Here is a 26,089-nt window from a genome sequence, read left to right as displayed (position 1 = left end):
ACACACATTTTTACACAAGCACTCTTATACAAGCACACACTTATAATTACTGCCCTGTAGAGAGGAGCCAATGTAAAGGTTTCTGCAGTACTAGAAATAGTAAGGCAACAACTTTGATTTATTTAAATGTATCTAAAGCAGGATTGTGAATAGTTGTATTATTCTTTAAAATGTACTAATTTCTGCCAGTCGTAATAAGTTTACTTTTCATTTTGCCTTCATCTAGGGGTGCCTGAATTTTATGACTTTATGTATTGCTATTTCCTCTAGGTCTATGATTACTGTGATTTTTCCCTTCTCTGTTCTGATGTCTGTGAAGATGGCCAGCGCTTTGCTGGGGGCGAGTTCCTGGCTGCTAACAGACTAATCATCTGGACCCAGGATGGGCACAGCTATATCTACCAGCTGCTGAACAGGTGGGCTCACATAGGACTGGCATATGATAAGTCCAGGTACAAAATAAGCTGTTTGTACGTGTATTGTAGAAAATCCCTGCTTGTCACACTTGATCAAAACCCATAACAAAACCCCTTTGACATTAGAACATTTGGCTTGAGTTTAGCACTCCTTGGTCTTTATGTGAAACAGCAGGACATGAAGAAATAAGATTACCCATGTAGAACTTGATTGGACAGATGGTGCTATGATTTCCAAGAACACAAAAGTAATTAGTTACCATCTTTGTAACTTCTTGTGGTGCTAAGAATTTTAACCCTGTCAGTCACCTTTTGTTTGATGTCATTTTAAAGCCTCATGTCGCTTTCTTTCTACAGTGGTCTTTCCAAATCTATCTGTCCGGTTGAAGGAGGATTACTTAAAGAAACAATCACTCCGCACTTGCTGTGCTGTACTAGTATGAAGGAAAAGGTACATTATCACCAATATACTGAAAAACAAAATGCATCACTTATAGAATTGCATTAGCTTAACCACACTTTATTCATTCAAACTGGTACTGAGATATCTGTGCAGCATGCTATAGCTTGTTTCTAAGGTGGCAATGGTTACTGTGTATGTGTTATATACTGTACATAAACAGTAAGTAATGAAGCCCTGACAGACGGGGCTGCTGTTATCACACAATTACATAGCAGATGACCTTCTATAGGATACAGTATAACAAATAAAACGTGCAGATGGCATAAATAGATGTGAAATAATAGAGGATACTAGCATATATACAGTACAGTGAGGCACACATGAAGTAGGAAAGGTTAAAAGCAGTGGGAATTTAGAAGTGACATTATAGAAAATGTAACTCAATGGCTGGGGTCACGTCGCCCACGAATATAGGTTTAAATTAATTTTACCCTAATTTTAAATGCTTTCCAACACTAATATTTATTAAAATACATAGATGTATTAAATATCTCATCTGTGTCTCCAAGCCCCCTCATTTCCCACACACACATGTACTTTGGTATATACAGATACACACACACATATGAAACAGAGACTGAGAATAAAATGTAATATGCAGAAATACAGCAGTTCACAATGATCTATTGATCATAGGATAAAGCACAGATCCAGGCATCCTTCTTCCCATTGCACCCTGGAATCTGGATCTATCATTAGTGTACTTGCCTATATCCTGAAATAAATGCTGAGAATGGTATTGAGTAAACTAGAAGGCATATACTGAACTCCTGGTTTGTTCATTCTGATGAATGGAAGTTCCTAATAAAGTTTTATCAAACATCAATTTCAGATTAATTTACTTTTATCTTACATTTTGACTAAGTTATACAAGCAGCAGCTGTTTGGAAACCAAAGTGTATTGTGTAAATAACTCACCTAAATGTGTAGTAGGTGACAATTGGTTACCAAGTGGTGAGTTAGATGAGAAGTGGGCACAAGTACTGACTTATACCAGCCTAGTTCAACCTAGTACCTTGGAGAGCAATGACAGGCCTGAGTGATGGGGAGGCATGTACAAATCATGGGAGCGTAGTCGCTGCCTGCACAGGTCTTTTAAACAAGCCTAGGCCTAGGTAATTAGTATCTGCTCCCCCACACCACCCACCACCACCTCGGGTGTCCCTGCTTCAATCAGTCATTAAAAACATATGTCATATATACTAAAATAATTTATGTGAGGGAAACAAGGAGATGTATGAGATGAAGAGCTCACTAACTAAAAATGACAGTGGCATGCTTAGACATACTGCATTATTAGAAGGCAATGAATCTCATTTATTCAGAACAAAGCTTTACGTGTATCTATTTGCACTGGTGCTACTAGATTTTTACCAAAGTGCAATGGTTTTGGGAGGAAGATTTTGGCATTTGTAGAGTAGCAGAAGTTTATGCAAAGCAAGGACATTCCTTTATAAATTCAGAGTAAGTGCACCTAGTTTTGCAGATTAGTGTGAAAACAAGTTTTCATTTTGTAAAGCCAGACTTTTGAAATTAGATAAAGGGGCGGAGAGGGACATTACTTGCTTGCATAGGGTTGAACGGACATTTTCACTCAGCAAAAACACTTGCATTTATCTCCATCTATGAGAGGTGGAGATCAGGTTTTGTCTTATACTTCTGCTGGGGGACATTTCCACCCTTCAGATGCATTTCAGAAGGGAAGCGTGGTATCACTATGACTTAAAGACGCCACACTCATGACCTCCATGTTGTAGTGGAAACTATACCTGTTTGGAACATGGGAAATTCCTTTATTTCAGGGGGTCAGTTTGTGTGTGTGAAGTTTTTAGTCCCTTTGCACTGAGTGCCTCTGGAAATGCTCTTCTATGCTGAAGTGCAGCATGGAGGCGCAAAATGGCTTCCACTACATAATGACACCTCATCTTTGCCAGCTCAGAGGTCATGGAAAATTGTGTGCTTTTTAGTGGGATGGAAATGGCTCTACACCCCTCTGCACTCATTATAGTAATCTCACTCTGTAAGTTAAAATCTTATTACTGCAGTACTGTACATTTACATTGTTCTTCACTAGAAATCCCTTCACCATCCACCTCTTCCATTCTTTCTCTGCAAACGGCTGCTCTTCTGCAAATGCATACATCTGTCTTTACAAAACTATATAGCCACGCCAAAATCTAAGGACATGGACAGGGGCATATTAACACCCGGGTGGGCCCATGTACAGCGCCCCCCTCCTCTGTATAGCACCTCTGCCCCCCAATTTTCAATCCGACTGTTAGTAAATGAGAGACTCCTGTAGTGGTCTATGTGAAAGTATTTGTTGTTGGGTGATGGTCGATTTTCGATTTTATAATTGATTTTATAGTCGATTTTGCCTTTAGTAAATTCCCAATTTGCAAACCTTACAGAAAATCAGCTATAAATACACCAAAAAACAAAATCAACATTTAGTAAATATACCCCTAAATGTCTACTGACTTTAGGCTAGTACATTGCAGTTCTTGAAGTTGATCAGCACATTTCAGACTATAATACAGTTTCTTAATGCTTCTCCTGGAAGAATATATCAATGTTTCCTTAAATCTGTAGTCTAAGCCCTGTGTAGATATACAGTAACTAGGGGGAAACGCCAAAGTGATGTTTCCTGTAGGCTTGATCCTGAGAAAAGTAACCGTCTTGTGAAAATTAGCAAATACCACTGTATAACATGGCATGAAACCTCCAGCCACAAAATTCATGTCACAGCCACAACTAGAATAGAGGTAGTCAAAAGAGGATGTAAGTCATGGAATGGAAGGTTGGGGGTAGGTAGAATAAAAGATACATTTTCATTTTCCTGCTGCAGCAGGTAAGAAGAGTAGATATAAATTAGTTGGTTTCCTATGAGTAAAAATTTCATTTAAATCAAATGTTCCTGCACTGAGAATCATGGAAATTCCTCTGCCAAATGTCTGGTAAATATTCCACTGCAAAGTTTTGCTTATTTCTCACAGGGCCTGATTCAGAGATGGAAGGAATTGCAGCGCTGCACACAAGTGGCTGTGCAATTCTGTCCATATCACATGCAAATGCAGCAGGATATGTCTTTAGGAAACAGACACCTCCTTGCTGCATCTGCGATTCCTACACTGTGACCGAGGTCGCAGCCTGGGATAACTGTCGGTTGCGATGGTCATCCCTTTGGCCGGGCTATGGTATCTGAAGCTTACTGCAGCCTGACCGGGTCCTGAGTGCTTGCGATGCCAGGAAGTCTGCGCCCATGGACGCAGACCCTGGCGTCAGCACTCCCAGAAAATGGGGGTGACGTGCCCCTGTTTCCGGGAATGCAGGCCATCCCCGCCCCCTGGACTTTTCTGCCTGTCAATCAGGCAGTGGTTTGGGGGAACTTTGTGCGGTATCGCAGGACCCGTTCTACACACGCGCAAAATGGGTCCTGCGCGAATGCAGTCCACTTACAATCGGAGATATGCGCTAACCATTGTACCGTACATCTCTGAATCAGGCCCTCAGTTCTAAGAAAATCTGACCAGTGTCACTCATTACATCATGGTCACAAGATGATGACGTTATATGGAAGCAGGGTGCAGATTAACATTTTTATCCAATTTTTGACCATTGGTGACAACTACAGTGCTCAATGACAACCAATGCTTAAGTATTTTTGATAGGATATTCTACAATTATAGTCTTCTTCCAGTGCAACACACATTTATCCTGTACACCAGTAATCATGTTTTCATTAAACATTTTCTGTTATATTGACACAGAGCTTTACATGTACTATGGGTTTCATGAATGAAAGGAAAGAGCCATTTTTGAAGATTCTATATTCTGGGGATTCTTCTGGCAGACTAAACTTCTGGCATATTCCTGATGTTCCTGTATCACAGTGTGATGGCTCCCCATTGGGTAAGACAAAACATTCTCTTTATAAAATATGACATGATCCAGTATAGCACAGTGAAAATTACACTTATGTATACCATGGTAAGTGTAATTCTAACTCCATTTCCACCTACAGGAGATGCATTACCTATTGCTAATTCTATGGATATTAGTCATTGGGGATATCTGTGAACATATAAAACTATAAGGCTATAGACTGTCTTTTAAACAGGCCACAAACATTTGAGGTTACTTCTAAAATGCAGAATAATTTACATTAGAAAATTCCTTTATAATGCATACATTTTCGTAATAAACACTTAAGTAATGGCTTCCTAACTCACTGTTGTATACATATATAATTTACAGGAATATGTACATATAGCAACTACATCCTCATAATAGACAGGTTAATATACGGGGGTGATTCAAAAAATTTCCGCACTCTGGCTGTAGAATTTATTTTAATCATCTTTCAGAAAAGACAAATACATTATTTTTCAACATAATCTCCCTGCTTTTCACTACACTTTGTCCATCTGTCAACAAGCTTTTGTATTCCCTCATTAAAAAATATTTTAAGCTGAGCTGCAAGCCACGAATGCACCGCTGTCTTCACCCATATCTGTTGTGGATTGTTGCACAGGCAGAGCCATGGCTGATTTGCAAATGATTTGCAACATAATCCACTATCACTCGTCGATCCAACAGAATCAGTGTTCTCATCGGACGTGGACGGACGTTCGAGCTCCTTCTTCATGCCTGACACTTGTGCTACCTTCTTTGAACTTCTCTATCCAATCATACACACTACTTTGCGACAAAACACTTTCTCCATTCTGTGCACAAAGGGATTGATAAATATCGGCACCAGACACACCCTTAGACCACAAAAAACGAACCACTGCACGCTGCTCTTCTATCGTGCAAATCACAAGTGGGGCAGCCATTTTTTCTTGCACTTCAGTCACAAATGAACTGACGTAATAATTTAAACCTGCACAGCAGTGACTGGGGAGACAGCGACCTGGTACGGAAAGTGTTGATAAGACAGTGTAACAGAAGCTTTAATATAACTGAAGTGTGGATAATTTTTGACCTGTCTATTATGAGGATGTAAATGCTAATGGTAGCGCTTTCTGTTAGGCGACAGAGAAACTACATTGTGCTGGTTTTATTTGTATGCTTTTTATCTCCTATTTTTTACTTTACTGGATCAGTGTCTTCTGCGTGCAGGATTTAGGATCACATGTTAATCTAGGAGGCTTAAGGCTGTACAAATTGTACATACAGGGAATACAAAATTTTCAAAAACGTACTACTAAATTGTAAAGTGATAATGAAATCTGGTGAACATAGAACTATGCAGAAAATAGCTGGAACCCATAGCTGCTGAGCTAGGCTGTGCTTGGCAGATCCGCATCTTGGTCGCACATTTAATGATTGCCTATTCAAAAGATTATGATTGGCACTATAGGAGTCTATTAATACAAAACTCAATTTAAAAAATGTATAGCTATCAATAAGATTGTATAGAACACGCAGCCAAGATAAAGAAATTGCTACCCATTAAGATAATAAAACAAAACCATTCAATGTCCTGGCACCATCTCAACACAACATAAATATTAATAAATATAAAATTATTTAAAAACTCTGTTATTACAATGAAATAATATTTTCATATGTTAGTAAAAACTGAAGAGATCAATAAGATGATTCAGGCAGAAGATTCCAGCTTATACCTGTGTTGTGAACAACCTAATTATCAAACTGGAAAAACTGTTTATACAATGTTAATACTCTCTTTTACTTTTGAAAATTCATGCACCAAGGATCAGTACATTTTATGATGCTATCAGTACTCTACAGTACTTTCTTTCTGATGGTACTCAGGGGTGCTTGGTGGTACTTTGTATGGAACTGTTTGGCAAAACAAAGCAGAACTAAGGGGGATATGTATTGGAGAGAGATAAAGTACCAACCAATCAGCTCTTAAGTGTCATTTTTCAAACACAGCCTTTAAAATGACAGAGGCTGATTGGCTAGTACTTTATCTCTCATCACTTTCTCTCTCTCCAAGGTTTCATACATCTCCCCCAAGTGACAAAAGAGAACTTAACTTTGAAACTTAACTGGCTCCAAGATTATTGGTTTTAACAAATTACATATTCATCAGTGGTTTTACATGAAGACGTAATCTGACATCCACATACGTTTGCTAAGTTAAAATTGTAAACATAAGAAATCTAACAGATAAGAACTTCAATAAATTGTTATTTTCTAGATATAATGTTTTTATGTCTGTACAATGACTACACTTTAATTATATTTGGTTATTGATATGTCGCTCTTTTTTCTTTTAGAGATATCACTAAAAGTAACAATGACACTTCAGGAAATGTTTGACAGGCATAAATCAATGTCTGAAGGAATCATAGATCACCTCTGTAATGCCGAGGAAGGAGTATCATTTGCTGCAATCACGGCTTCTCTCTATATCCCCAGCCTTGATAAGTTAGTGTGTGGCTGTGAAGATGGCAACATTGTCATTACGTTTGCATTGCATGCTGCCAGGGCAAGACTTCTTCGAGACCACCCGTTACTCAGAGGTAATAACAGACAGTGAAATTACAAATACCACATAAAATCACAATAGTCTATTTGAAATATTAGTTTTACATTCATGCAGGTGCTGTAGTTAATGCTATGGTTCTGAGACTGCCCATGCATCTCTGCTGATCTTGTTGCCAGGACCACCCAGTGTGCTCAAAGTGTCTCCTTGAAGGGTTCCATTTTCTAAATCTTTGTAAATACCACCAGTGAAAATATCCATTCTTCACAGTAAGCAGCAGTAAGGTCTTAGTGTCCCTTCAACCTCTGTCTATTGCCCTTGATGCACCTGCTAATTCTGGGTGTCACCAGATGCACCAATTTAGATCCAGTCATATCATAAACAAGTGATAATGATAGGTTCTGATATGGATATCAAAGTTCAATATGTTTTTCTGGTTACTGCTACGTATGTTTAGCTATTTGTCTGTCTTGGACCTCATTTCATTGCTGCCTGCTCTGACCACTACCTAGTATTAGTATCACTAATTTAATGTTTTATTTATTGTTACTTATTTATTTGAATTGGCTGATATTAGTTTGGGCTTCTTAAACAATAAACACAACTGATGTGTGCATATAACCTGAGTACGGTACACAGGGTGTTGACCGCTGTTATTGTATCAGTCCTTGATTTTATTTTGTTTAATAATCTGGTCTTCATTTAATTTGTAATTGTGCTGGTTGACTTTCTTGCAAACTAGTGTTGCGAAAAGTGAAAATACAGTATGTACAATGCTATTTAACTTCCATCACCTGTATTCCATTAACTTTCATCACCTGTATTTGTACGATTGCTTACCTCGTATTGTACAAACCCCAAGTTTTGAGGGAAAGTGGTCTGTTAGAGATATACAGCTCACAAGCCTGGTCACTTTTGTTAGATGATACAATGTTTATTAAGACATTATAAAGGACTACAAAAATAATGCAGTGTTGCTCTAATCTGTCACGTTACGTCTGATCAACCTGGGATACATCTGATCATCGCTGATTAGTTGTGCCCATACAGTACATTATGCAATCATCAGGCCAATCCGCTGATTAACTGCGGATTGGGCCGATGATCAAATAATGTATGTTCGCCATTACTGAAATGATTCAGTAATATTCCATCAAGATGGCCACACAACAACTAATCAGTTTTCCTGTGAACAAATCTCCTCAAATCTACTTTATGTCTAAGATCAGGCTGTCATACTTTTCTGAGGACCAACAAAATGATCAAAGCTTTTAAGCACAGTTGCAAATTGAGATGTGACCACCTGGTTCTGAGGATTATAGAGCCTGTCATTAAAGAATTTCTACCTCTTGGGGTCTCTCAAACATGATTTTCTTGACTGTAGACTGTATGCACTCAAAAGGTCTATCATTTTATATAATGAATTATCTTGATTCATCCCTTTAATCCTAGGGTGTCTGTGGTTAAACAGCACAATCCTCAAAAACATTAGAACAAACTGTGGTTACATGGAATCAGAATGTTTTGTTTTTGAATCATAGAGATTTAGTAGGCTTGTCAAAATACAGTAGTAAAAATACATGGTGGCAAAATAAAAAAAAAGGCATTGGGCAATAAACACATAGTAAGACATATGCTAGCATTATATAAATCCGAGGATTCTCATGGGTAAGCATTGACGACCCACCAGGGAATAAAATGAGACAGAAACAAGTGCAAAGAGAAGCCATGATAGAAAGGGACTGGTATAAGCAATAATAAATGGGGAGCATAAGTATAAATGAACTAGTGACCTGTTCGTTCAATTGATCACCAGTTGTTATAGAGAGAGCATACAAGGCACAAAGAAACATCGAGAACAGTAGGGGAGAGACATAGTAGGAAGAAAGATAATACACTAAGAAGTACATAAGGAGACATGGAGGGGGGAAATTATAAAAGTATGGGGTAAGCAAGCCTTTTCAGAAAAATTAGGTATGTAGAAGGAGGTCACACATTCACGCACGTCCAGGAAGTGTTGCGTTATGAAATGTGTGCCATGGAAACCTGACTGCATGAAACTTGTGCACTGTGTTGTTTTGGAGAATGGTTATATATTCCATTCTCGACACAAAACAAATCCTGTTTATAATCTCCTGATGAGACGGAGGATCAGGTTGTTTCCAAGCTCGGAAAAGCTGATACTTAGCTGCACAAGAAACATATAAGATAAATGTGTTAGTCTGCTTAGCTGTCTGGCAGACTGGGGCACATAAGTGTAAAGTAGCCGGTGGAAGAGGAGAGTCAAGAGTTTTCACAGAGGCAATAAGCTACTGGACCATTGCCCAAAACAATACAAGTCATGGACCAAATGTGGAAGAAATTACCAATGTGTCTATAGCATTGCCAACACAGGTCATAGGCACTGGGGTATATCTGGTGGAGGTGCACTGGAACAAGGTACCACCCAGTGTACACTTTATAAGCTCTCTCTTTAATGGCCACACTAATGGAGCATTTTGATACAGCTGATCTAATTGCATCCCAGGTGTCATCGCCCAAACTTAACCCTAAAAACAAAAAAAATATGTTGACATTCAGATGTTGTCATGTTATAGACGACATTATGAACATATCGACATTTTAACCATGCCGACCATTTTGCATGTCGATGTATTGCTTGTCAACTTATAATCAATGTCAACATTCTGACTGTCAGAACTTGTCAACATTTTTAATGTCGACCTTCTGAATATCGACCAGCTTACCGGATACCCACTGTAAAGTCCTTTGTAGATTTCCTTCTTAAAAGACTGGAGGTTAGTATACACTCTGATATTTTGAGAAGCAGTCATTAGAAGGTGTGCAGAGTTATTGTGGGAAGACAGCTTACAGGAGTATAGGAAATATTAATATGATAGGAAGATTGTAGAGGGTGGTGTGGAAAATATTTGGAGATTAGTGTGATTTAGAGTATAAGGGGTAAATTTACTAAGAATCGTGTCTGGCCAAGTTAGTATTCTCGTGAGAGTTTCCCTTGATTTTCAAACATGGAGATTTACTAAAGGCAAACACGGTTGCTTGAAACACAAATCTATCTGCCAAACACTGCTGAAAACACAGATAGAAGTCAATACACCATCAGCCAAACTCACAAGTATTTCCATAGATGCAAATACAACACAGGGATTTACCAAGAATCGTGTCTGCTAACACAATTGTGAATGGAGCAAACTTAGGACAAACTAAAAGTTAGAAATAGACCCTCTTCCCAGCAGACTACTGAGTGTAATAAAGTAATGAAAGAGTTTAAATAAAAACAAAATAACTTGCCCTCCCCAATTCTCCCTCCTCCCCCCCCCTCAAAAGCATAACCAGACCTGGAACTCTGAACCCGGTCTGGTAGAGGGAAATTTGGGTGAAAATGATGTGGGGTTCCCCCTATTTTCCTTTAATAAGCACCGGGCTGAACCATCCGGGGAGCTTACACTACAGCAGGGAGACATTCAGTGTGGGGTCCCCCTGCCTGAATATGAACTAGCCCCAAACTTATCAAACCAAGGTTGGCAATCCTTGGAAAATGGGGACTCTCCAAAAAATGCTCCTCCGATCAATAATCAGCCCCAGGATGTTTTTACTTGCACCCTGGAGGCGATTGGGGCAGCGATAATGGTGTAAATAAGGGGTTAATATTGCTTTTCACAGTAGTACTACAAGTCCCAGGCAGCCTGCCCTGCGAGTCTGCGACACTTGTAAAACTACAAGTATCAGCAAGCCGCTAGCACTAGTACCCCCATTGTGGAAAAAAAAAAAAAAAACCCACAAGAGATACACACCAAATGATTTTTTTTCACTAACTCACTCACTCACCCCAACTCACACTACATACTTACCTACTCCTGAAGTAGGCATCCATTCTTCAGAAAATAAACCAATTTACCCGGACCATATTCCTATGCTGTATGTACAAGGTTTCTGCACTTAAACTGATCTTAGCCAATCAGCAGCTGGTTACTATGACAAATGTTGATTGGCTAAAGGTGCCCACACACATACCGATGTGCTCACGATCCGATTTCTTGTCCAATTTCCTCATGAACTTTCACGGGAGCTTCCTTGCCATCGTTATCACGATTTTGAAAAAAAGACACCCAATCTGTTTTACGATCTCACGATCTATCGGATCGTACGCATCGTGAGATTGGCCATTACAAATCGTGAGTTTAAAAAAAAAAAAAAACAGGCTCTTGACTATTGGTGGGAAATTTAAATAGCTATAACAATGGAAGGGGCTATCTAGGGAGTATAAAAAGAAGGCACCCTTTAAAATCTGTGTACATTCTGCTCTGCTACTAGATAAGGCTAGGTGTTTTCCTGCTGAACCCTGTACATTGCTACTGTGCTCTTTGTATTTGGCTTGCCTTTTACAAAGTTTATTCTACCTGCAAGTGTGTGCTACCTACCTGCATTCTATCCTGTTCCTGAATTCTGTGCTGATGCATCCCTATCGGTATAGAGTGTTGGTCGCTGAAGCTGGGGTCCGGGAGATTAGGAAGAGGGCCCAGCGAAGAAGGACAAGAGCATGCTGGACCAAGGAGTGGCTTATACAAAGGGATACCTGCTCTCACATGTCCCTGTTGATGGAGATCAAGGAGAACAACCCGTATGACTATCGGAACTACCTGCGCATGGATGACGCCACCTTCCAGGAATTGCTGTATCTGGTGACCCCCCACATCCAGAGACAGGACACAAGGTGGCGGAGGGCAATCTCTGCTGAAGACAGACTGGTGGCTACCCTGAGGTACCTTGCTACAGGAAGGTCATTTGAAGACCTGAAGTTTGGGGCACTCATCTCACCTCAGTCCTTGAGAGTCATCATTCCGGAGACCTGCAAAGCCATCGTTAAAGTGCTACAGTACCAGTATTGCAAGGTAAGTAAAAAAAACACACCACACATTGGTTTCTTGTGCAAAGAAATTTTTTTTTTTTTTTTTTACTCAACATAAAGCAAAAAATAGCCTTCATTTAGTACAATGTGCACTGACCTGCAGGCAACTGAAAGTGTGCACTAAACTGTGTGCAATATCCTTTTTTTATAACAATTTTACATAAGAACAATATCACCCAATTTTATGAATCCCAATAGGTAGCTGGCTGTATGTGATAGGGTGGGTCAGGCGCCAGTTTGAAGTTTGAACAGGCCAATACACACATGGCACAAGTATACATTGTGGCCCCTGCTTCCAGCAATGTGTACTTGTGCCATGTGCGTAGTGACCTTGTCCAAATGGCGTCATCACCACCCTATCCCATGCAGCAAGCACCTATTAGAATTGATAAAATTTGGTGATATTAAAAGCAAGACAAAAAAACAACAGAATTAAATATCACCAAATTTTATGAATCCCAATAGGTATCTGGCTGTATGTGATAGGGTGGGTCAGATGCCAGTTTGAACAAGCCAATACACACATGGCACAAGTACACATTGTGGCCCCGGCTTCCAGCAATGTGTACTTGTGTCATGTGTGTAGTGACCTTGTCAAAATGGTGTAATCACCACCCTATCACATACAGCAAGCACCTATTAGAATTCATAAAATTTGGTGATATTAAAAGCAAGACACAATTTACATCTATGTATATTGGGGCGACTCATCCGCTGCATCCAGCAGAGCATTATACAAGGTCATGCTGGTCCTTGGTGGGGGAGTAATATCTAACTGGGCAGGGGGGGGGGTGGACATACCTATTTGGGGCAGGGGAAAATAGCATTGGGTCTGCTATGTATGTAGAATTGGAGATATTTTTGCTCATACAGCGACTCAACAGGTCGTAGTTTAACCTTAGAAAATTTCTTTTGATATCTGTATCCATATTTCTCAATGTGCTGTTCACATGAGCTGTGAAATCATCTATTGCATCTGGGGATTTCTGCAGCAGACGTTCTGCGTTTTCGAAAAAATTGTCCTCACGTTCAGTAAGGTCCTCCTTTCTCCCCTGTTTTTTCTTCTTTTTTTGCGGTTGTTGTGAAGAAGATGAGGGTCCAGGTGGAAGTGGAGTTTCCACTTGTGTGGTATTCTCCGGCTCACTGTCACCACCGAGCAGACTGAGGTCTGGTGTGGATGCTAAATCAGGGTCTTGGGTGGGAGTCTATATAGGAAAAAAAGAAAAAAAAATTATAGTTATGTTTTAACCCCTTTTTTACTATTTTTACAGTTTCCTAACACCGTGGAGGAGTGGACCAGCATCGCGGAAGATTTTGAACAACGTTGGAATTTCCCTAACTGCAGAGGAGCCATCGATGGGAAACACATCCGCATCAACCCACCTGCCAACACTGGATCATATTACTACAACTACAAAGGATTCTTTGAACATGTGATGAAGCCATTTGCACAGAGGGGCCTGACCAGAGAGAAGAGGATCTACAACTACCGTCTATCCCGGGCACGGCAAATTTTGGATAATGCATTTGGAATAATGAGCAACCGCTTCTGCATTTTCCACACCACCATCAATCTACGTGTGGAGAAGATAGACTGGGTCGTGATGGCATGCTGTGTGCTGCACAGCTTTCTGCGAAGAAAATCTACTCAACGAGGACCAGTCCCAGCTAGACCAGTAGATGTAGGACCCTGTAGGACATTGAACATTTGACATCTTTGTCTGCACCACCAAATACAACAACATCCACCGCACGTGCCAAAGAAATGAGGGAGGAGTACATGACCTATTTTAATGGACCAGGTGCTGTACCATGGCAGGAGGACTGTTTGTGAACTACTGACTAAATTGGACATTTGGGATTTAACAACAAAAACATTAAGGATTTTGTGTCACTACTTACCAAGACTTCTGCAACCTCCTCTTCTCCCTCACGCTCAGCCATCAAGACGATAGATTCCCTTTGAGGCTCTTGTTCACTGATGAATGACATCATTCATCAGGTAGTACCACAGCGCAGGACTATATATTTAATCTGTGCCCGCTCCTGATTTTTTGGAGTCATCCACCTTCTTTTTTTCTTTGATGTACACTGTCCTGAGATTTTGAATCTTTTGCCGTACAGTTTTCAGGTCTGTATCAGTGATGTACTTTTTCATATACTCTAAAAGTTCCTCTAGTGCGGCCAACTTCTGGGACTTGTTGTGGTACTTCCGAGAACTGATCTTCCACAGACACGCTTTCGAGTGCAGGATTTCAATGAATCCTCTAACGAATTCACGTTCCCTATCCATGGACATTATCTATGAAGAGGAAAAAAAAGAACATTTAAATATTTGTGTATATAGTTTTGTTAAATTTAATGTTGTTATAGTTCACATTTTTAATGTTTTAATATTTTCTTTTTAACAGGTATTTTGTTAAATTTAATGTTGCTATAGTTAACATTTTTAATGTTTTAATATTTTCTTTTTTACAGGTTTTTAAAAATGTAATGTTATAGTTAACATTTTTAATGTTTTAATATTTTCTTTTTTACAGGTTTTTAAAGGTTTGTTATGGTATTGTAATCGTGTTTTCTTTTACAGGAATGTCATGTGTTCATTGCTTGGTAATATAATGTTTTTTTTTGTTTGACAGCATGGGTCTTTCCACCTTTGGACCTGTCACTGTTGTAGAACTACAGATCCCAGCAGGATGCCCTAAAAACAGTTTTAACATGCTGTTATTTCCCAAGGCTGGGATCTGTAGTTCCACAACAGCTGGAGACCGAAAGGTAGAAGACCCCCAGCTTTAAATAATGTGTGTTTTTAAATATAATGTATAGTGACTATTTTGTAAAATACGTGTTTATTTATTTATTTTTTGTTAAAATAAAAATACATTTTAAGTAATATATCTGTATTGAATTGATTTTTAAACATGTTTATTATTAATATAATATGTTATTTCAATATGAATAATCTTTCTGGAATGTATTTGTTTATTTTGATTAAATATTTTTGTCTATTAATTTTTTAAAAAATTGATTGGTTTTCTAATTATTAGGTGGCCCCATGACGAGGTTAGGTAACGGGGCACACATTGGTGGGCAGTGGGAGCTTTATTGAATGACCCAGCCACCACCCGCCTCAATACGGTGGGCGGTGTCTGGGTCATGCATTTATTACCTGGGGGCACACATTGGTGGGCAGTGGGAGCTTAATGCATGACCCAGCCACCGCCCGCCTCTTTCCGGCAGGCGGTGGCTGGGCCATGCATTTATTACCTGGGGTCACACATTGGTGGGCAGTGGGGGAGCACATATTGGTGGTCAGTGTGGTTGCATTTAAACTGTACAAATACTCACCAAACTTTCAACAAAACAAGACTTCCAGTGTGCAGGCTCCCAAAGTGCGTCTATCATCCTCCATACATGATGCTGCACAAGATGGCGATGGGGCGTGCACAGGAAGCTGTCAATCAAATTACGCGTTGTGTGATGAATCGTACGATTCGTCATGAGGGAAAAAAACCCTCACGATCGGCTTCCATCGTGTTCCAGGTTGGCTAATCTGCCATACAGCATGGCAGATCAGAGGATGCGAGGAACGACGAGCGGGGACGCGCATCGGCATCGTGATCATGAATATTAACTCACGATTTGTACTTTTATTACCCAACTCGTTGTAACGCTTCGTCGAAATCGGCCAAATTGGATGAAAAGTCGGTATGTGTTTGGGCACCTTAAGAGCTGCAGGACTCTTAGCCAATCATGGCTAAGGTACAGGAAACAGACATGTATAGATAAATGACACAGCTACAAAGCTGATTGGATGCAATGGGAAACTTCTCCACTTTATCTCTCTGTAAGGTTTTATTCATCTCCCCCATATGTCTCACTCTATTTATTAGTCATACATGTGTAGATGGGTAGTCAGTTATCTATTAAATTAATGTGTCCATATACACATGGATAACTAAAATAAATGTGTGATATGTACAGTATAAATGGGGGGCAGGATTTCATTCTTTTCTAATTTTACCTTCAAGTATGTATTTATTTAATTAAGCAGCCATTAACCATACCCCAGATTGTCATGATTTTCAGGGGTCATGATCAATTTGCAGGGCATGTGTAACTGTCGGGAGATATGCATTAACAAAATAAACTAAAATGTTACTATTTTTACCAAGTAAATGTAAAAAAAAGTCTTTAACCAACATGTTATCTGCTAATATATCTTTGCTCATAGGTTCATTGCTACACAAAATATTTGCAGGCCATTACTGCAGTGTGACAAGTATACTTTATCCACATGGGCAGTCGGAGAAGTATGATCCAAGTTGGCTCATTTCTGGTGATCAGAATTCATCTATAATTTGGAGAGATGTATTCACAGGAGAAATATTTCACAAGTTCACACTACAGTCCGGATCAATACTGAACCTACTTGTTTCACCGTGTGATTATCAAGTAAGGATATTGGTTTAAGTCATACTTGCCTATTTTCAAATCCTCCCCTCTGGGAGATCCTCACAGGGGAGGTAGAGGTGGGAATTGTGGGGGGAGGCACGATTTGCAGCATTGTGGCCTTCACTGTGCAATGCTGCGATTAGCAGCAGGAGGCAGGACCATGATGATACAATTCACTTAGTGGCTGGCCTACTCTGCTGGGAGAACTCCCCAAAATTCATTAGTCCCCCAGTCATTCTGGGATAGTGGACAAGTATGGGGTAAGAAATGTATGTGCTTAGACAGTATATTTACTGTAGTTATCGCTCTCCCTCTCTCTCTCTCTCTCTCTCTCCCTCTCTCTCATTATTTTTCTGAAATCCTTGTTTATATTCTGTGCAGTGATCTCTTGTTTTAATTATTGATTAAATCACCTTTGTTTTGGCACAGTTAAAAATAATTTAAAAAGACAGCTTTAGGTCAGCTAAAGCTGACATTTAAAAAAATGCCTGACCTTTTGAATAAAATACATAGAACTCTGATGGACAGTCAACATGTAACACAAAAGTCTCTATCTTGCAGTGGGAAAATATCTGTACTTTTAAAGAAAACTGTCAAAGGAGCTAAACAAATATATATATATATATATATATATATATATATATATATATATATATATTTATAATCTTTTCTTTGTCCAACCTTCAAGGGGAATGTCAATGCCAGTGTGTTATCTAATAGATGGGACAGGCTCCCAAGGAAAAAAACATTGCCACACAATACACATGGAGGGATCCTTAAAAACAGACAAAACATCCACATACATACTGTACATTTACAGTATATAATTTTTCCCATGTCACTTTTACATATTAAGACTAGTCCCAGAAAATGATCCTGACATGTATTCACATAGAGGTCGATTCAGACTCGGACGCTAAGCTGCTCTCACACGCAGCCAAAAGGGGCCGGGTATGCAAATGCCGCGATCGCACTGCCTGGTGGAAGGACGCCCTCTATGTCTTAGAGAGCGACGGCAGAGTGAAAGCATGCCAGTATAAAAATGCCCACCTTTCTTTCTTAGCACACGTCATCTCCGGGAAGTGCGTGATTAATCGGATACATTGAGAGCCATCTGAGTGTAATACCCCACTATGTGAGGCATTATGTCAGACACTGTGCATCATTCTACAGTGCATGTGGATGCCATTACACAAACAGACAATTTCCATCAGCCACTGCAATTGCTGAAGAGATCAGGAGCAGGTCATATGACAAGTGTCAGGTGTTCAGGACTGGGACAGTTGGATGTAGGTGTCAGTTGGGGAAACTCCTGAGGTAACTGGCGGGAAGGTTGGAACTACGCTGGCTGAGCACTGTCAGCTGTGGCTAATGGAGGCAGGTGCTTCTGGACAGTGTCAGTGAGAGAGTCAGGGCTGGTGTTTGCCTGCTGCATGAGTCCACTATTGTACTGCAGGAGACCTCTATGGTACTGCAGGAGACCTCTATGGTACTGCAAGAGACCTCTATGGTACTGCAGGAGAGCTCTATGGTACTGCAGGAGAGCTGTGTCAGTGAGCTCTGTTGGATGACAGCTCTGATGCAGGCTCCCCTTTCCTATGACAGCTGAGTCTCTGAATTGAGGAGGGAGTGCTGTATCAGACTCTGGTGGCATTGAACTGCATCTCCTGCCGACGAGGACCAGGTAACAGCTTCTTTCACTGCGGCCAAGTTAACAAGCCCGGGGTTTGCACCATGCAAGCGGACATTACAGCAACATATTGAGCAGCAGGAACCTTACCACGGCCCTATTCATTCACCAATACATCAACAAACCATTAACCAGAAATATGTGCACCAACACAAGGGTATTTGGCCAGAAAGTGTACATTTCCTCTGGAAAAATTATGGTGTCTTCATTAGAATCTTAAATAGGAATTGTTTATCGTAATGTAATGAAAAGTTACTTTGTTAGTATAACATGTAAAATTGATTGCAAACAAAACTTTACTCTGAAAGTGACAGTTCTTGTATTTTCTTATGAACTGTAAGATCTAACTCAATTTGCCTTTCAGCCTACTTTGGAGTTCCTGCTAAATAAACTGCCATAGAGTGTATTAAATATGTGAACTTCTATTGTTTGAATGTATGTATTGTGTGAAGCTTTATATGTGACTTTTATTACACAAACTGTCTAAAAAATTATTTCTTTAAATAAAATAAATTAATTTGAAAGGAAGGATACAGTCACTTGTTTCTGGACTAATCCTCCTTACCTCTCTAGTGGAATAAGAAGATAAAAGGAAGTGAAACAGCATAGAGGAATTTCTTCCCCAAACAGCAAAGTACGCAAACAACTCAACTTAACACACCTATACACTGCCTGGCGGGGCATCACAGGAGCTGCACGCAGCGCTTGAGGTAGACCCTACCCCACCGCAAGCACTGCGATCAGTGATTTCTAAAAAACGAAGTGACGTGTACAATGACGCTTCTTTGCTAATTATGCACACCCATAAAATGCCATTTAGACGCCCAGACACGCCTGCTTTCACACATCCACTCACTCATTCACAAGCACCTTCCCGTTACCATCCACAAACGGCACTATTTGTCACTCAAAGTAGCGTCCAGTCTGTGTACTACGAGCGCACAATTCCCGAACGCAGTGAGTGACTCACGCATATGCATATTGAAGCAAATGCATGCGCAAACGGGCGATTATCGGCCGTAGCGTGCGTCCGCGGCTTAGCGTCCGGGTCTGAATCAGGCCCACAGTTCTCCTGAGTACCAGGGTACTTAATATACATTCTTTAAATAAGGATTTGAGATGCTTCCGGTGGGCAAGCCGAATGGACTGGCCTCATTTTGTAGAGCTCCCTGATTCTCCCCATACATCGCGGACTACACTTACCACGGGTGACGGCATTTGTCAGCTAAGGTCCCTGGTATGCTGCCAGGAAAGTGTGGCTGCAGCCCTGGCTCCCTGCACACTTCTCTGCCGGAATCTAGCCACACACAGGTACGATGCTGCCCGTGGCCCCCATCTTGGATTCGTGGCCGGGCATCTTTCTTTGCCTCCCCCCCATATCCCTACTAAATTCAAGCCCCCAGAGTCATCACTGGGCTCCCCAGCCTCCAAGCTACTTCCTGGCCAGCTAGACAGGCTGTGTTTGGAGCTGTGACAGGGCAGCATAAGGTGGCAGAAGAACGCCTCTTCCCCACTACTTCCTCTGCTCTCATTGCAGCTAGCTGCTGCATCTTTGCTGCTGGCATTTCTAACAAGTGTGTGCTCCCCAACTGTTTCCCTCCTTGATGGATATACATATAGGGGTAATAACATCTCTCTAATGTTATGGAGAAGTTTGTTGCCAAGTCCCAGAGAGGCCCCATAGTCTTCCAAACAGCTAAGAACAAGGATAAACCAACAGTATCTGGAGCTTTCTCCTCCCCGGCCTCCCCATCCCCTGAGGATCATTTTAAAAACCTGTTTGACTCAAATAAATACAGTACAGCATCTGTTCAAAAGGCTAAAGAAAACTCAGATGATATATCACCCTTACTCAACCAAAAACTAGCGCCCCTGACAAAGCAGTTAATTCAGCTGTCACTCAACTGTCACAACACTGTTAGCGGTTGACGGAGGGTGCTGGCACTGGAAGATGAGTTGCATGAGGCTAAAACACAAGTGCATACCCATGAATCTACTATAATGGCACTACTTGATAAATTAGAGGACCTGGAAAACTGGAACAGACACAACAACCTCAGATTGATTGGACTCAATGAATCGGTCAACCCCAGGGAACTTCTGCCACTTGTCTCCTCATGGCTGCCTACCACTTTGGGCATGGAAGCTCCAATGAACTCTGGGCCTGATTCAGAACCGCTCGCAAGCGCATTGCACTCGCAAGCGGGTCGATGGTGGCCCAGTGCGCGAGCCCCGGAGTGAGCGTAAAAAGCGCTTGCTCCAGGACTCACTACAAAGGGGCGGCTGTCGATGTTGATCGACAGCTGGCCCCGTTTTGTAGGCGTGGCCGGGGGTGGCTTCACAAACGGAGGCGTTCCCAAGCGAACGCCGGCCGTTTGTGGGCAGCCCCACTGACATCACCAGTGATGTCAGTGAGAGAGCTTCCGGCTCTATTACATGACTTTCCTCCCTTGACTTTCCTCCCTTGTCCTGCTCACTGGGACTGGATGGGGGAAACCGATAGGTATACATTTGTGCAACTTTCACCTAGGGTGGGCATTGGTTAATGTCTACAGCAATACCTGCAGAGAGAAAATATTACATCATCTAAAATGATTTTCACCAGATGTGGCATTCTTGCAGGAATCCCACTGGAAACAGCTGGATTACAATACTCTCAGGGAAACTTGGGTAAAGGAATTCAAAAGTGCATCTTTCACTACTAAATCCAGAGGGGTGGTGATTTTGTTTAGTAAATTTATATCATATGAGATATTGGATGAACAGGCCGACCCAAATGGCAGATTTATAGTCTTAAAAATATGGATAGAGGGTGATATATTTACTTTTGCCTGTGTGTAAGACCACCCCCCCCCCCCCCCCACCTTGGCCCTAACGTGTCTTTCTTTTCTGATATTTATTCTAGTCTCCAGGTCTGGGCAGAAGGAATCTTAATATTAGGGGGAGACCTTAACGTAGCTATGGAACTCGATGTAGAGACTTCGGGTGGCCCGATGTAGAGAATGGGACTCGACGTGGAGCACCATCCACACTGTCGCTACTTATAGCTATATTCCAATTGGTAGACCCATGGCTTTATTTATATCTGGTGTCCAAAGAATATACTTTCTTCTCCCATCCACACAACTCGTTTTCCCAGTTGGATTACTGGTTGGTTTCCTAAACCTTGCTCCATAGGGTAATGGACTCTGAGATAGCTGAAATCCTAATCGCTGATCATGCCCCAGTGTGTTTTTCTCTTTGTTTGCCATCCTCAACGCTCTCTTACTATAATTGGTGCTTCCCAGATTATCTTTCCTCTTTGGAGGACTTTCAGCAACAGTTGGTAGGTCACTTTAATAATCTTCTTATCAATCTTCTCTGGCAAGCCTCTAAACCGGTCATGAGAGGTCATGTGATACCCTATGTCTCTTATAAGACAAAATCTCTCAAGAATAGGCTCCAGCAAGCTAGTGCTTCGGTGGCCACAGCTTATGCTAAACTGTTATAGGATCCTTCTGATTCTCACTCCAATATATATAGGCTTTATATGACTTATTATACATGGAACAGGCCCAAATGAACATCAATTTTCAAAAGAACAAATACTTTTGCTGGGGGAATAGGCCTGGGAAATTCTTGGCAAGAATGGTAAAATCTTACACATCCCCTAAACCTATTTCTTTAATCAAATTGACCCCTTCTGAATCTACCATGATTCCTAACAGAATCGCAAAGGGATTCTTGCAGTATATGAAACATTATACCAGGCACCTATAGATGATTCTGACAAGGGTATGGAGTTTTTAGGACAGGTGGGGTTAGCTAAGCTCACATCATCAGATAGGGAGAATTTTCTTCTACCTAAGACAGAGCAAGAGATTGCCTCTGCTATCAAATCATTACCTACTGGTAAAACCCGGGCCCAGATGGGTTGTCGGTGGCATATTATAAAATGCTCTTTCCACAGGTTACTCCTCAACTCTTGGTCTCGTATAACTCTGATACTTAATGGTAATCCAGCACCCCCTGTGTTTAATACTGCACGTATCATAGTTCTTCCAAACCCTGGAAAGGATCTTGCTTTGGTCTCATACCACCCAATTTCTCTGCTCAATCAGGACCTGAAATTGTTTTCCAAGATTATGGCCCAGCGCCTCCAATTATTATAACTTGGTGTCTCTCTTACACACCACTCTCTTTCTTTACCTCCCGCAGCTAGAGAAAACATCTTAATAAACAAGACATGCTTAGCATGACGTATTATTAGAACACAATCCCGCCTATCCAAATTGTCCTTGCTTTATTTTACCATTATGGGGTAATGCCTCTTTCCCACCTGGCAACTCTGCCCAATTCCAACACTGACATACCAACGGTCTTCATTATCTCTATCAATTTCTACATGACCGAACACTCCAACCTCTCACACGCTCTTAGCTGCAAGAGAAATGTCCTTCCATTTTTATTCCATTGTTTCCTTATTTGCAGGCAATGAGCTATAGTCAAACCATGTTATGTGGCTTTTTGGCAGCAGACTTAGACTGGGGGCTGGATGGTGCACTGCGTCGCAAACCACTTGACCCTTTCTCTACCTCCTTTATATATTCTTGTGCCCGACCCCTCATTGATCTAGAGTCAAGTACTACAAGACTAGTGAAATGGAAAGAGGTTTTTCCACATATTCCTATAGAGACTATTGCTCAATCCTACCTTAAGATGAATAAGCAACTAGGGTCGGTCTCTTATGCAGAAATGCACCTCAAAAATTTACACAGGGCATATTACACTGCTAATACAAAAGAGAAATAGTTTTGCGCTAATGAAAAAATTGGTATAGGTGTATTGGATATGGTAGAAATATCAATAGGATCAAGAAGACAATATAATTCGCATATATCATTATATATTAAATAAAAATAGCAATGCTACATTACCAATAATACAACATTTCATAAAACTTGATTATACCCTGATAATCGCATAATGCTAGCAGCAATATCAATTACCAATATCAATCCAGACCTCCTGGTATAAAAATGCATATACAACTGTTTTCTACTGGCATCAACCTGGTACAAATGCCATTTTTCTCTTCTGGGGTAAAACTGGTGCATGTAATGTAATTTTGAAATAGACTGTGCTTTGTAACCTTCTCAAACTGTGTTTTTTGGCACATGTTGCTCCTGTATATTTGGCACAAAAATACATCCAACACTAAAAGTGCCCCAATGTAGGGAGAAGTGGACAATTATGTGCATGTGCATTAGCAATTGAATTGTTAAGGTCTTTCTACCATAATGAACCTTTATGAATCCTGAAAACCCTACAAAACCTTGTGCGATTGACTGAATCCATTGAAATAGCCATCAAAGCAGATAGATACAGTAGCTACAAAACTATTTATATCCTATTTATATTCTGTCATTTATTTATTTTTTCTCTTTTTCACTCACAGGTGAAATTGTTCCAGAGCATATATTGTATATGTAGTGATAATTCAGTGGCACTTCTGAATCTCCAGGAGCGAATTTGCTTTTTCCATGCTAGAAAACATCTCTTTCCTGTAAAGACAATGAATTGGCACCCTGTGGAAGAGGTCTTGGTTGTTGGCTGTGAAGATGACTCTGTATATGTATGGGAAATTGAAACAGGTACTTTAATATTTTAGTAGCCTCATCACATTATACAGTACATTAAAGATGTTCTGTTAAACTAATGTTTCTAATATTCTAGTTAAAAATCAATTTACATAATTTAAACATAGTGATCACCATTGAAAACAACATATTGGACTATGTTTAATTATTGTAAGGAGGGGGGTGGGTGCCGAGCTCAGTCACCCATAATTTTAACCCCTGGGGGTTCCGTGGCTCCCTGATGTTGGGGAAGGCTCTCCAAAAATGTCCCCAGTCTTGCATTATGTTCTGATCTCCAGACTCGTGTCTGGGTAACCTCCTTGATGTTGTTGCAGAAATTTTCACTGTGCAGCTGAGCAAGTGCTTCATTATGCCAGTGCCGCCCAGACCCCTAGATACTACTTAAGCACAAGGTAAAATACAGCATTTAGGCTTCACTGCTATTAATGGAAACTTTGTTTAAAAGTAATTTGTTTATCCTCCTAATGTCTCATAGCAAGTTATCATGATGTAATATACTGTAAGTTACAGTATACCTTCCATGTTGTGAAAAATCTAGTATGAATAGTTCTCCCCAGACTTGAGGGGTCTCTGGTACAGTTGACCGTGGTCTTCTTTTCCCTTATAACAAAAATGGTTTTGGCACCATATTTTCAAAGAAATTGCCAGAAAAATGGCGGCTAACAGGCAGGTAAGTAAACGCAACGGGCATGATTCAGAGGTGGACACAGCTGCAGCTGTGATAATACTGTATGCAAATACAGGTTGAGTCTCCCATATCCAAATATTCCAAAATACGGAATATTCCGAAATACGGAATATTTTTAGCATGACTGAGATAATAAAACCTTTGATTTTTGATGGTTCAATGTACACAAACTTTGTCTAAGGCACAAATTATTAAAAATATGGTATAAAATTACCTTCAGGCTGTGTGTATAGGTTGTAAATGAAACATAAATTTATTTCATGTATGTACACAAACTTTGCTTGAGCCACAAAATGATTGAAAATATTGTATAAAATGAGCTGCAGGCTGTGTGTATAAGCTGTATATAACACATAAATGCATTCTGTGTGTATATTGGGGTCCCATTCCCAAGATATTTCATTATGATATGCAATTATTCCAAAATACGGAATATTCCGTTATCCAAAATACCCCTGGTCCCAAGCATTTTGGATATGGGAGACTCAACCTGTACTAGGTTCAGCCTTCCCTTTGTGCACTGGTGTGCGCCGGACAGAGCAAGCCCTGAGATGCCCACTTTCAGTGGCTGTGGATGGTGCAACTTTGCCAGTGGTTCCAAACACTGAACCATCTGCGCACCATTGGGTCCACAATCGATACTTGTACCAGTCTATGGTTGGCAGAGTGTCTCCTTCTGAACTCCAGCTAAACATGGCCTCTGTGGCTGGGACTTTGTGTTTCGGAATGCAGCTGTGTTCACAGACACGCCTGTGACACTCCCATAAGATGGACTGTTTTTCATTCACTTCAGCCCACCTCCTTGCCAATGAAAGATTGACAGGTAAATATAGTGTAAAATTGTTAATTATACACGCATCATTGTAAAAACACTGCCTCCACAGCTGCACTGTCCAGTGCATTTTTAGATGCACCATCAGTGTACTAGCAGTCGCACCATCGAAACTTGCACTAGTGCAGTGTCTCCGAAAGAGTATGGTCTCTTATGTGAGCGGTTGTGCATCTCTGTATGCAGCCGCTTTAAGTGACACACCCACAACACACCTACAATTTACTCTCATAAGACTTACAATTAGCATGCATCGGTATTGCTACCCCTCTGTTACCTTCCAGGAATGTCCACTAAATGTGTACTGCGCAGAGCATCAGAATGCATGCACTGAGTGACAGAGACGCATGTGCACTACGAGAAACATCAGCTGTTTGTAATGTCTCTGTAACAAATATCACAGCCTAGGACTCACGGCTCCTCTGTTCTCTCCGCATCCTTACAGCAGACTCTAAGTAGTTTTCCTCTCACGCACACAGCTCTGGTGAAAACTCCTTTCACAGACCAGTTCAGAGC

General features: G+C 40.7%; 1 protein-coding gene across 3 annotated transcripts in view; it reads left to right on the top strand.

Annotated features, from left to right (window-relative positions):
• WDR72 (WD repeat domain 72) overlaps nucleotides 1-26,089 on the top strand; it is a 363,484-nt gene that overhangs the window by 168,914 nt on the left and 168,481 nt on the right. For all 3 annotated transcript variants that reach the window (XR_015869431.1, XM_088443051.1, XM_088443041.1), the window contains 6 exons: nucleotides 271-416; nucleotides 774-867; nucleotides 4,650-4,791; nucleotides 7,134-7,379; nucleotides 16,507-16,727; nucleotides 23,855-24,050. Coding sequence is in view for 2 of the 3 variants with exons in the window: in XM_088443051.1 (XP_088299177.1) it covers nucleotides 271-416; nucleotides 774-867; nucleotides 4,650-4,791; nucleotides 7,134-7,379; nucleotides 16,507-16,727; nucleotides 23,855-24,050 (1,045 nt within the window). In the remaining variant the exon portion in view is untranslated. The remainder of the gene's footprint in view (nucleotides 1-270; nucleotides 417-773; nucleotides 868-4,649; nucleotides 4,792-7,133; nucleotides 7,380-16,506; nucleotides 16,728-23,854; nucleotides 24,051-26,089) is intronic.

This window comes from Taudactylus pleione, unplaced genomic scaffold (assembly GCF_031769625.1).
Source record: "Taudactylus pleione unplaced genomic scaffold, aTauple2 ptg000019l, whole genome shotgun sequence".
Classification (NCBI taxonomy): Eukaryota; Metazoa; Chordata; class Amphibia; order Anura; family Myobatrachidae; genus Taudactylus; species Taudactylus pleione.
This window is presented reverse-complemented; position numbering and strand designations above follow the sequence as displayed.